The sequence below is a fragment of the Trachinotus anak genome, unplaced genomic scaffold (assembly GCF_046630095.1).
Source record: "Trachinotus anak isolate AG129_WGS33_773 ecotype Australia unplaced genomic scaffold, CSIRO_AGI_Tana_v1 ptg000013l, whole genome shotgun sequence".
In the NCBI taxonomy this organism is placed as follows: domain Eukaryota; kingdom Metazoa; phylum Chordata; class Actinopteri; order Carangiformes; family Carangidae; genus Trachinotus; species Trachinotus anak.
In genome coordinates, this window is record NW_027273864.1 from 19,937,491 (window position 1) to 19,950,887 (window position 13,397).

The following is a 13,397-nucleotide window of genomic DNA, read 5'->3' on the forward strand; positions in this document are numbered from 1 at the left end:
GGATGTAATATTATTTCCATGATAAAAAAAAAAAAAAAGTCTGTTTCCTGGATGTGAAAGCACAGTTTATTGATATTGATCAGCGTCCTGCTAGGGTCGTAATTTATTTGACAGACAATCTAGGGGGATGCAAGTTTTATACAATGCTACAGTGTCAGCTGCATTTTAATTCAGGCTGCCAAAGTACCACGACATTTTCTACACTTCAGAAAGTCAGAAATCGTGCAACTCTGAAATTTAGCATAAACACTAAAAAGCAATATATATATATAATATTGATATAAGCACAAGGTAAGAATCACTTCAGATAAAAGACCAGTGTTAACAGCCCTTTATTTTAAAAAATGTAGACTGGGTAAATTACCTCTTAAACCACACTGCTAAAAATAAAAGGAAAATGTAATTCACATCACTCTCCAGGTAAGCTATCATGTTTACAGATTTTCTCCTTACCCACAAACTGGTAATGTGGGCACACGTGGAAGTAAGGACCTCCTCATCACTCAGCATAAACTCAAAATTTATGCTGTATGTACAGGCTTTGTTCACCCTACAAAGCCTGCCCTATCACTGTGCATTCATCGAAACGCCCTGACAAACACAAAAATAGAGCATGCCGCATTTGAATCACTAATTTACAACAAGTGGGTCATGATTTCAAAAGACGCTGGGGAAAGAGAAAGCTGATGCCACATTAATGTCATATTTGAGAAATCTGGAGCATGGGTTCATGGCTGCTAAATAGCTTTTATGTCAACTTCCAAACATTAATCACAAAAGGGAAAATTGAAAATTTACTAAATGCAGCAATACAGACTTTACAATATGGCCTGATAACAAAACAGACATGGATGTCTCATGTTTGCTGAACTCTGATGCTCATTGTAGTTGCAGCCATGTTTAATAGATATGGTATTACATTATCAATACACAATATTTCAGTCCTCATACAACCAACTCTAATCTTAAAACTGCCTTGACAACCATGCTAACTAGTCACAAATCTCTCCATCTACAATTCATCCCATCAGACCTAAAAGCAGGAAGATTATAGACCTGCTGCATGTAAAAACTTTTTTCAAGTAAACAAGTGTTTTAGTGTGTGCAAACATCACAGATTTGTCACAATACATACCCCCTTTAGTGACTCATAACGCTGAGATCTGGGTTTCTTGATGCCATTCCTGTGGGCTTTACGAGCTGTGCAGACACAAGGGGAAACAATTAGAAACAACGGGTTGATCCGTAAGAGGAAGAGCCATGCATACAAAGAACACTAAAATGGACAAGCATGCAAAATTAAAATCAGAACTTAAATTTTACTGACTATCTTACACTGCAAAGTTAATGTCTGATTTGAAGTCTTTACTCTTGCAAACCTGCCCTGCCACTTTACCTTTCCTGCTTGAATTTGCAATTAGTGACATACTGCACAACCCTTCTAACCCATCCCAAAAGTCCATTGTACTGCACAAATAAACACTGACTTTTGTACCACTATTGTATTTCTGATGTGCTGCTGTCTTTTTTGAGCATATGAACTTGCACTCTCTTTAATTTGGCATGTAGCTGGTTTCTAACACTACAATTTAACTTCTACTTGATACACTTAAATTATGCTGTGCAACATAAATCCTCCTCTGTAATCTCTCTGCATAGCCCATCAAAAAGTTGTTTTTCATTGATCACTTGCATGAAAGGTGAAGTTAACTCCCAAGTGAGGAAACTTAAAACATAGCTTCTAATTGCAGTCGTACTTACACTGGTTGTGGGTTGTGTGGTTCTTAGACTTGGCCATTTCGACACTGGTTTATCTGAAGAAGGGAAACAACATGAAGTATTTCACGTTAATCTGAATTTAGCACAAGTTAGTTGCATGTTAGCTCCTATTAGCTCAGTTTGAATTGCTAGCCGGCACGTTGAAAAGCTTTGCACAACATAAACACAGTTACGTTTACTAAGATAAAAAAAAATAAAGTAAACAACGAATGGACGATGTAAAGGCGCATTTGAGAGTGAAACACAGATTATTAATCTGACTGTGGAACTAACGCCCGGCTTAGCTAAGCGTTAGCATTTTAATAGGTGTCATTTTTATGTATTAATAAGGATCACATCCAAAACATACAGCGCTGGACACATAACCAGTAAAGTGCTTTATCAAAATCAGTGACTGTTTCTGTGCTGATGTGTAAAATACACGAAGATTGATAAAGATTTTAAGACTCCGCCAAAGTGGGAAAAACAAGATACCTGCCACACGAACAGACGGCAACCGGAAGAGAAAGAAAATCACAACCGGAGGAGAAGAAGAAGAAGAGTCGCGTCAAGATGATGAAGTCAGTGTGCTCTGTTTACTGACACCGCCTCCTGTCGGTGGTTTCTGAAACGACAGATGAGAGTCCACGGCTGACCACTGGATGTCACTCTCTGCTCATATGACACCCACAGAAAGAAAACAGCAAGAACAACAAATGAAATGTGTGGCCGCATGAGTCACAGTGCACCCAGCTGCCAGTTTATTAGGAACACCTGGGTCAAACAAAAACAGGCCTGCAACGAATCTTCCTGCGTAAAGGTTGAACTGTTCAGTTTTTGTTGAAACTGGTGTTGATTTAACTGTATGATCGTGTTGGAGGCTGCAGTTTGTGGTGCGTTACGTTAAAAATGTATGTCTGTGTTCTCTTGTCCATCCAATTCAAATCAGCGAGGGTAGGCTTCACACCAGAAACACTTCTCTGTATAACACAATACAGTTCAACAGCACCGTAAAGAATTTACTGCCGGACTGTTGTGTTAGACTTCATTAGTTTTAGCTGGGTATGGTATGTTCTCTTTTTTTCTTGGGTTTTTCTTTAGAAATGAAAGTGTGGCAATGACATGACTTCCTCTGTCTGAGGTCTGTCTTTCTTCTTTGCCACATCTTTTTTTTTTTTTTTCTCCTTCTCCTTTAGTTTTGTTTGGGTTTGTTTTAATTTCTTTGCAGGTGGAATTTACCGAAATACTGACGTACAGTGCTGAGGAACTTAAGCTTTCTTTCTTTTTTCTTAATCGCAAAACAAAAGACATGACAGAAGACAGTGTGAAGAAATATGAAAAAACAAAACAAGACAAAATAAAAACGTAGCCCTACAGGACAATTGAAAGGTTCACCAAAGAGCGAGGGGATGTCAGTTATCTTGTAGTTGTGTATGTTGATTTGGTGTGTGTGTGTGTGTGTCTGAAAATACATGTTTCACTCTGTCTGAGGTACAAAAGAGAAAAAAAAAAAGAAAAAATGAGAGAGTTGGTGGTAAGCTAAAGCAAAGTATTTCCATTCTTCCAGTCTTTCTTTAAACTTCTATTCAAATACACTTTAGAGGGATGTATTATAACTCCTGAGTTAGTTTTACTGAAATAACTAGCTGAGGCCTCTCTTTGCTACTGCCTCCTTGTGTCCAATAGTGACAGAACCGTGATCTATTCGACCAGTTTATTATCAGCATCCCTTTCTGATTAATGGAATAAGGTTTGTGGTTATACATATATTTCACCTAAAAGGGTTTCCCATGTTGTTCTACTACATAAATTACTCCCGGTAATATCTCTAGAGCTGTGTGCTGTTTGCCTGTTATCTTCAATTGACTGCATGTGGATCAGAATTCATCCAGCATGTGTTCATTTGTGAAGATTTTCCCTCTGGAAAAAAAAGATGAGCCACTGATTGTAACAGAGCTCAAATTTCCCATGAACCCGCACTGCAAAACCTCCACAGGAAATGTGTTTATAGGTCCAGTGTTTGCACTTAAATCCGGTTTAGCCACTAGGAATATGTCATCACCACCAATCTCTCTGAGCCAATAAAGATGGATGCTTGACACATGAGAGAAGTGTGTGGCGGGGGTAACTGCAAATGTGATGATTTCATGACAATGCATCAACAGTATCATCAGTTGGCTGCAAGTATTGATCAGTCGAAGAACAGACATTCAGGGACAATGAAAATAAAAATTCATACCTTAGAATTATGAGTATTGGGTCAAAATAGTAGGTATTTAGTTATAGCCTTACTTTGATTTCAGAATTATAAGATTTAGTCAAAATTATGCAATAATAGGTCAAAAGTTAGATCTATTAAGTGAAAATTATAAAACAAATGTCAAACATTTAGTACAACATTTTCCTAAATTGCTAAATATCTGAATGAAGTTTGGTGAGGATTACATCCAATCCTGTCTTCGCAGAAACCATGTCTGTATACACAAAAATGTGTTGTCGTGATATGAGATTTCCATCTGATAGACCTGTCAAAGGTACCGATTAAGTGTCAATCATGATGGCTTTTATGGATGGACTGCTTGTGTTAGTCACTGTCCACCAAGGCTACAACACTGCAACCAGCACGGTGAGATGATGGACAGACTGTAAAGCAGCCAGCATTTATAGAAAGATCCACAAAGATTACAGGGCTGCTGGCCCTCCCCTATGTTGAGATGGACGAGAATGGATGCAGGACCATGTGACTGGACTTACAGCTCTCTCTCTCTCTCACACCCTTGATCAAACACTGAAATGAGGGATTTTTAAAAATATGGCAATAACCTCTGGTCAATCCCCCTTTCCTTTCCTTTCCTTTCCTTTCCTTTCCTTTCCTTTCCTTTCCTTTCCTTTCCTTTCCTTTCCTTTCCTTGCCTTTCCTTTCCTGTCCTTTCCTGTCCTTTCCTTTCCTTTCCTTTCCTTTCCTTTCCTTTCCTTTCCTTTCCTTCATTCTCAGCTGAGGTTGGGTGAATTCCTGCTCAAGCAGAAGAAATCATGCAGCAGCATCCTATATTTAGACCCCTGTTTGATCATATGAGCCTCTCCGCTCCACTCTGCAGCACTCGGCTCTGCTCAGTCAATTACAGGGTGCATGTGTTATTTCATATTTTCTCCTTGATCTGATAGTGGTCAAGAGAGGACTGGTTTCCATTTCCTGTCACATCTTTCGTACGTGGTAATAATGCTGGTGTGAATTTATACTGCAAAGTGAGCACGTCTTGATGAATATTTTCTCTGTATTATCTTTGAGAAATCTTTATTAATGAGGGGTGAGACACTTTCAGTTGTGTCAATGAAACGCATACAAATTATCATACAGTAACTCTCATAACAAGTGAATAAATCAGAGCATTTCTCGAGGAAGCTGAATGAAAGAAAAGTTTAAACCGAGCAGCTATTTTTTTTTATCCTTTATATAAGAATTAAATGTATTCTCTTAATATAAAATTATTGTCCTCTAGGTCCATGTCTGCAGATGTCTATCTATCTTGTCTCTGTACTTTTCTGTTTAGACACATACAAATACACATGCACTTTCAGTATTCGTGACCAACTTTAATACATTAAGTTTAATACATACAGAATATGAAGGTCTTGTGTGCTGTCTAACCTGATCTTAGGTATTATATCTTATCTGAAAGCCTGTAACTGATTTTCAATATAAGGAACAAACACTACACAAGCACATCCGTAATTGTTTATGTTTATTAAACATTGCGCTATATTGCTTCCCTGATATTGCATTGCCCATTTCATATCACAGAAAAATTCAATTACTTTTGCATCTTTATTTCAAGTCATGATCGGTTTGTTGTAATTGCCTTTATTTCCCAGGGTATAAAGGTTTAAAAGCTTCTAAAATATGGTCCAATGTCAGGATAATGTCTCATTTAACATCACATAGCTACAGTACAGTGTAATGATGGTTTCACAGAATGAGCAGCATCTCTGGAGATGCTGTACATTCATTCCCTCCAATAATAAGCCTACAGGGAACCACCAGTTCTGTTCTGTTACTTAATCGTTTCCCTGTGAGAGAAGAGAAGACATCACATGCTACTGCCACTGCTGCTGCTGTGCTCTGTTTCTTTGTCTCTGTCATCCTTGTCAACCTCACTGTGTCTCTTGCTGTTGTTCTTTCTTTCTTTATCTCAGTTTTTTCTTTCACTCTTTGAATTTCTTATGTGTCACTGCTGTTATTCAGTGGTGCCAGGACTTGTGCTTAACTGAGCAGCTCCATTCAATGCTACTTTACGTGTGGTACCAAATGTCATACCATGTCAATCCACTCAATAATTGTTGAGAAATTCTACTCCAAACCACAAATGTCGGCTTCTTGGTGGCCTCTTAGTCTTTTTACGAAAACCCAGGGGATCACCAAAGTCAGGAGGATTCATCTTCTGGGTACTTTACACAGGGTCTTTTTACACTGTTGTAATGTTACTCATACTCATACATGAGCCCTCTACTTTCTCCTGCTCTCTTTTTCCTTTACTCCAACTCAGTCCTTTGCTCTTTCTCTGCATCTCTTTCTCAGCTATACCCCTGAACTCCCTCTCTTGCTCTCCTGCTTTCTCTTTTGTACAACTCCCCACCCACTTTCATTTCCTTTTCATCTGGAAGAGGAAATCTTGCCTTTGAGCAGCACAGAGTCAATCCCCCAGGGACTCACTTCACCTCAACACATGAAAGACTCTGCTTATTATGTCTCTGGATTTTGAAGGCATTAGATGCAGGCACATCCAAACACAGTGGAAGATCCATTGTAATAAACAGAAAAAAAACAACAGCATACTGAAGAATTGATGAGTGACATAGTTATGAATATATAAGGTATTCTTTGTTTGGCATTAAATTAGGAGTTGATACAGTATATGTTACAAGCCCATAAACCAATATTTGTTAGTATGCGATTGTTAACTGTGAGGTCTTCATTACTGTTCTTTTAACACTGTTTGTAGGACCTGAGTCGGACAGCTTGCCTAGCACAATACCAGTACTACCAGCAGATACAGTCAAAGATACCAGGATTATCCTCAACACCCTGCTGCTACCACAAGTGAGCAGTTAATTACACGATGAATGCAAACATGCATCAGGCCCTTGAAAGCTGTTCTGAGATCAGATGTAAGGAGAGATATCGCTTTAACTTTTGATGGTATGCCACTGCTACAGTGATGTTATTGCGGCAATGACAATGAAATGACCTATTTTCAGAGAGACCAATCAGCATTAATTTGTGGTCCTGTGTCTGGCCACCTTATGAATATAAGTCTGTTGTTCGCTCTGCGTTTAGCTCCATTTTTGGTTTCCGCCAACTCCTGAGGAAAACTATCTGGATCTTAAATGCTGAGCTGTTAGATGCCCAACTCTGTTTTTTGTATTCCTTTATCCACTATTTGCCATTCACTATACAAGGATCTATTCCACAATCTATAGCAGTGGTTCCCAACCGTTTCCAACTAATTGCCCACTTGAAAATCTCAAAGATATTGGCAGCCCACATCCGACCCCATAATTGCTTTGCAAATAATTTGCTGGCTCACTTGCAATACCGTTCTGGCCCACCAGTGGGCCTTGACCACAGGATGGGAATTCTGTGGTCTTTCTGAAACAATTTGGACATTACTCAGGTCGTAGCTCCCATTCATCAGTCATCTAAATTGACCTTTTTTTCTTTGTTAACAATTTATATTGGTGCATAGCTCTTGTTCAGTGAACACTTATTATACACCTCTATTTACTTTGCATTGTGGGATAATGTCACTATATAGGCTACAATAATTCGCATGGCCTGTGGACATGACCTGTAAAAACCAGCCACTTGCTAGCTTTTCCTGTCTGCTCTTTGGTGCTTCACATGTAGCATATAATGGCTAGTGTCTTGCTCAAAGCAGTCAATGTTAATGTCAGAAAATATTAATTAATGGAGGGCATTATATTCCCATACTTACTGTATAGTGTTTAGGTAGCTCATTTCCATAAATCGATCATCATGATGATGATCATATAACTCTCATTGCCTTCTTACAGTTGACTGAATTGACCAACTAAATACTTGATTTAGATGTGAAAGATTTTCTTTCAGGTTGTTCTGAAGGAACATCAAAATGTAAGTAAACATAAAAAGTAGAATATTTCTTTTATGTTGCATGCAATATCCAATCTTCAGTTCGCAGAGGTGACATTAACTTGCTCTTCCCTTCCTCTCAGCTTCTGCAGTAGTGCTCTTGAGCAACATGATGAATCACTGGTTGCTCAACTGGGGCTGCTCAGCAGACGGAATCTGCAGTAGTCATGGGGGTTTGTGTGTGTGTGCGTGTGTGTGGGTGTGTGTGTGTGTTATTCCTCACCAGATGCTACTCATATGATGAATGTCTTCCTGCCAGGTTAAAAGGAAAAATGACTACCTCTTTTTGTTAGTTTGCAGGGTAGACTGACTATATTACAAATCACTGTCTGTCCTCCATCAGTGAAAATCCCTTGTACATCATACTTCAAGCTGGCTTTGTTATTCATTGAGTGATTCTCTCGCTCTTGCTCTGCGCATGTGTATATGTGTGTGTGTGTGTGTGTGTGTGAGCTTGTGTTTTGCCTCAGATGTACATCATGTTCTGAATGATCAAATGCAAATTTAGTGTTTGAGGTTTTTGTTCTTCTGGCATGCAGCATGAGCATTTATACGCTCTCTTTCCTGCACCCTTTATCTACCCATCTTTCTCTTTATAACACCTCTAACTCCTCGTTTGTTTTGCTGCACTGGCTTCATTCATTGTGGCCGAAGGACAGTACATGAGAATGAAAGAATGAAGCAGAGTGCGTGTTTATTGGTGCTGGGAGAAGATGAGTGGGCGGTCTCTGCTAAGATTGAGCTTTCCTATTGGTTAATGGGAGGGGATGAATGAAAGGATGCTGATTTGAATGAAGGCCAGATGTCACCGAGCATCAGGGCATGAAGCACCGCTGGGATGACAGGAGGGAGGGAGGAGTGATGGAGGGAGGAGGTAGAAGTATGACTCATTCCCTCTGTCCTACCTTCTATTTATCTGTTTATTAATTCATCTTGTCCTCCATCCTTCACATCGCTTAGGCTCAGCTGGCATATGCACAAGTACAAAATACATAATAGAATACATATGTTGAATAACAAAATTTGAGTTTAAGACAAATCAAAACAGGAAGTTGTGAAGTCAGTTTTGCTATTTTGATCTAAAAGAATTTAAAATCATATGTATTGATCATTCTGCAACCTTAACTGTGTTTGCTTTGATTCACCGGCCGCTGATGCACTCCAATGGGTCGTATCAAAGAGCGACCTATATGGCCATTTCATAGCATGCTAGCATGCTTAACTAAGATGGTGATCATAGGAAACATTTTAGCATGCTGATGTTAGTGTTAACTCAAGGCACCACTGTGGCCAAGTACAGCCTCACAGAGCCACTAGCATCTTGGTCTTGTTGTCATTATATCGAAGCCGATCAGCTGATTGTTGTTGCATTGTTGAGTTCATCTTGTGTTTATATTATTTTCTTTTATTATCTTTGTATGTTAGTTTGTTTTTTCCCCTCTATTAATTCAGGTTCTTTATATCTTTTTTTATTATTATTTTTAATTTAGGGAGAGGACCACTGTGTAAACCTCCGGCTTCTTGGCTGCATCTGTCATATCTGTTTCATATTTGTTATATATTAATGCTGTTTGATTGCAAAATAATAAAATAGCAGCACCCTAATGGCCTATTGTACTTAGACGAGATCTCTGTTGTATATTAACCCCTTCGCTCCCTCTCCATGTTTCCTGTCCATGCCCAGCATCAATTTTCCAGTAGTGGCAAAAGGCTAATAAGATAATAAAAACATTATAACAGATTATAAAATGTTATGTTCAGTGTATTAATTTCAATGTACTAATGTTCAATGCTCAACCAAAATGTGATTATTTTTGCTATTTTACTTTAGAATAGCATTTATTGCTCTTGAATTCCACAGTTGATTACACTTTGGCTTGCTCTTGCACTTCACTTTGACTTTGCACTTTACTCTTGTTGTTTGACTTTGCCCCTCATATTTGACTTTGTGCATCTGTTTGTTTCTGGCAAATGGAAATGACAACAGATGTCAGCGTTCATTACAGTAACAGTCAGGACATCAGACAGACACAAATACTGGTTATAAATATATAACAATATAACAACAATATACAACAATATAACCAGAAGAGGTGTACAATGTCAAGACAATGTACATCAACAAGGAAATGACAGGAAATGAAAGGTAATTTTGTTAACGTTTGACATTTTGTTAATGATGAATTTGTCATTCAAGGAAGTAAGGGCAATATTTATAGCTTTTGTTAATGATATTTTGGCTGATATATAACTTAAAATAGAAGTAAACGTGATGAAATAAAAGATAAAAATATTAAATCTTTACATATCAAAAGATGTATAACAGACAGTTTTGTTTTCCCCAGTGGATGCAAGGCTAAAAACACATTTCAGATCCTGTACCGTGAAGAACTCATTTGTCATACATCAAAACATTTTTCAAAAATCTAACCTTTTCTTTGAAAACAATATCAATGTGATATCCAACGCATCCAATATTCTTAGAGATATAGCCAAGATAAGACTTTTCCTCTGCTGAAATGACCTAGAAAAACTGAGACATGCTGTTATTTCTTCCAGTATTAATTACTGTAATGTACTTGTCTCAGGCGTCCCCGCTCCGCTCTCAATCAAACTAATTCAAAACTCAGCAGCCAGAAAATGAATGTGAGCCAGTAAATATGATTACATTATCTCGGTCTCTGTTCATTGGCTCATTGTGAATGCACATATTGATTATAAACTTCTGTTTGTAACTACCAAAGCATTACAGTGTCTCTCCATGCAATATATCACTGATTCACTTGCTGCTCTGTTCACAGAAAACACGCTCATAGTTATTTTTCAAAGAGACAGCTGGGAGCACAGCCTCTTCTGCTGTAGCTTCTTAACGGTGTCAGCGTATCAGACACTGTCATTACCGGAGACTCGGTCGAGACTCAACAACAATTTGTTTTCTGCAGCCCTAAAGGTTACTTGAGCTCTCACCCTCCCAACAATACTTCCTCCATCTTCTCTTCTTTCTTCTTTGGCAAAAGTATTTCAGTTACTTCCTCCTACAACTGGCTGTCAGGATTACTGTATTCAAACGCACAGAGGGATAAGATTTTATTGATCACTTCATTGATTTATTGAGGGAAATTCACACGTTACACCAGCATAAGAGACAGCCTTACAAGGAATTGATATTCACATTCCTCTGCCAGTCCTTTGTTTGTTTTCTTTTTTTGACTAACAGAATACCAAAGACATGCAGGTTAGGTTGATTGGTGACTGTAAATTGACCATAGGTGTGTGAGTGAGTGTGTGTGTGTGTGTGTGTGTGTGTGTGTGTGTATGTGTGTGTGGTTGTTTGTCTCTATGTGTCAGCCCTGTAATAGACTGGCAACCTGTCCAGGGTGTACCTCGCCCAATGCCAGTTAGAATTGCCCCCTCCCCCACCCAAGTATTTAGTTGGTAAAGAAAATGGATAGATGGACTAACAGTATAAAACCTAAAGATATTCATTTTGCTGTCATATAACACAAAGAATGAGAAATGATTGATTGATTATCAGAATAGGTGCCAATTAATTTTCTTGCAATCGGCTCGACTTGTTGCAGCAATATTTCTTGGAAGATACAAATAAATCCTTCACAGTTCATGAAGAACTGTGTTGCCATCTGTGTTGATTGTTGATTCAAAAGTAGCTCTGCTATGCTAAGGACTCTCATAATGGATTATTGGGCGCAAAACTTTTAATGTTTACTTTCATTTAGGTTGTTTTATTTAGTCTTCCCAACTGTTGGCTGTGTTCACTGAGACTGAAATGTTTAAAAGATGTCTGAGACTTCTTGGCTGTTTTTAATTGTGGTGCACATATTCACAATATCTACAATTACAGCGACCAAGACCAAGATTGCTGAAGAATTTTTATTTGAAAGGGCTGCTTTAGACCGTGACTTCCTCAACAGTTACAAATCACTGCAGAAAAAGTCAGTTTTATGATGTGACAACACTCATGGTTAGGTTTAGCCACAAACAGGACCTGGTTAGTTTTATGGAAAGATCACTGGATTAAAATAAGCACTTTGTAAAGGTTAGCTCTCACTTGAACTGAAACATGTTGTTTTGGGGCTCTTGCTGAAGCAACTGAAGCTGTCAGCCTTCTCAGGAGAACAGTCTCCTTATCATGGATGGCACACATTAATATAAAGCGGCTCTCTGGTTAAATAATGGAGCTAAAACCTAAGCAAACAAGCTGTATTAATCATATTCTGGTGACTCACTTGTATCACTGCCACATTCGTTCACATTCACACAGTGCACACACTTTTATTGCACATACAGTACACACATAAATGTGTTTTCACAACACACCTACGCACATGCACACACACGCACTTGGACACAGTGTAGCGCAGCGATGGGTATTTTTGAACACAGTGTTGTTGGGTAGCCCGTTATACAATATGTGTCTCAGGGACAACCAGTCTTACTCTGACCTGTTTTCTGTCTCAGTGGGAAGGTGTGAAGAGACTGGCCTCACAAACAGGCACGACTCACCATTGTCCTTGCAGAGAAAAAGAGCGAGAGAGAGTGAGAGAGATGAAAATTAAAAGTAATCATCACAGCCACCAGCATTTTCAACTGAATTATACTGATGAGACACAAACAAACATAAATGGAGCCACTGCAGAAAGAGAACACTGAGGGGACATTGTGAGGTGTATTTGAAAATGTAATTTTGAACTCTTGAGTTTTGAATTACATAACATACAGTATAGAGCTGATGTGATGATGCTGACATGCTGTGATGAAAAGATCTTTGTCTTCATCGCTGTGCCACTATTTCACAGATTTTTGCTTGTACATTTTTTTTTCGTATATTGTATATATTACATGTACATCCCTTCTCACTGTCTCTACCCCACTGGTCTATTCTTCAGTCTGTACATTATGTACAGTATCTCTCTATATGTACTTCTGCTAAACTGGATTACATTGTAGTGGCACTTACTGTGTGCAACGACAGTTAAATTGAATCTAATCTAGTCTAATCCGACGTAAATAACCTAAACATAGACAGAGACATTTCTTTCTTTCTCTTCAGACTCAGACGGTTTGGCTCTGTTCAGTATCCCTCCCTTGTTTATTCATTCAGTATTCCCTACATAGTAAACACTGACTACCTTACTCTATAGTGAGCATTAAAGTGAAATTTATGACACTCATGAATCATTGAATCATGAATTTCTCAACAGCTGTTGTTTTGAAAGGCTGCGATTTTCACTCCTATGAAAGGCAAACCACTGTGGGATTTTAGCGAGAAGAAGTGTATGTGCTATGGACACGACTTTTTTGTTCCATAGTGGGAGTGTTTTTTTGTAGAATTCAGATGCTCAAATAAAATAGTGTGATTGTGATCGGTCAGTCACAATCACAATCTTGCTCAGTATAAGTCTGGCTGGTGATCCCCTTCCAGGAAAGACATTCACAGTGTTGTGCACAG

The 13,397-nt window shown here is 38.5% G+C and overlaps 1 protein-coding gene across 6 annotated transcripts in view; it reads right to left on the reverse strand.

The window, feature by feature from the left end:
- Nucleotides 1-13,397, reverse strand: part of rpl29 (ribosomal protein L29) — a 62,123-nt gene that overhangs the window by 732 nt on the left and 47,994 nt on the right. For 4 of the 6 annotated variants that reach the window (XM_071494143.1, XM_071494141.1, XM_071494142.1 and 1 more), the window contains exons 2-3: nt 1,762-1,817; nt 1,136-1,200 (exon numbers count right to left, since the gene is read on the reverse strand). In XM_071494143.1, coding sequence (XP_071350244.1) covers nt 1,136-1,200; nt 1,762-1,798 — 102 coding nt within the window. In that variant the 5' untranslated portion in view covers nt 1,799-1,817. Of the gene's footprint in view, nt 1-1,135; nt 1,201-1,761; nt 1,818-2,253; nt 2,354-13,397 lie in introns of those variants that run through there. The other 2 variants (XM_071494138.1, XM_071494139.1) reach the window with 2 other exon arrangements.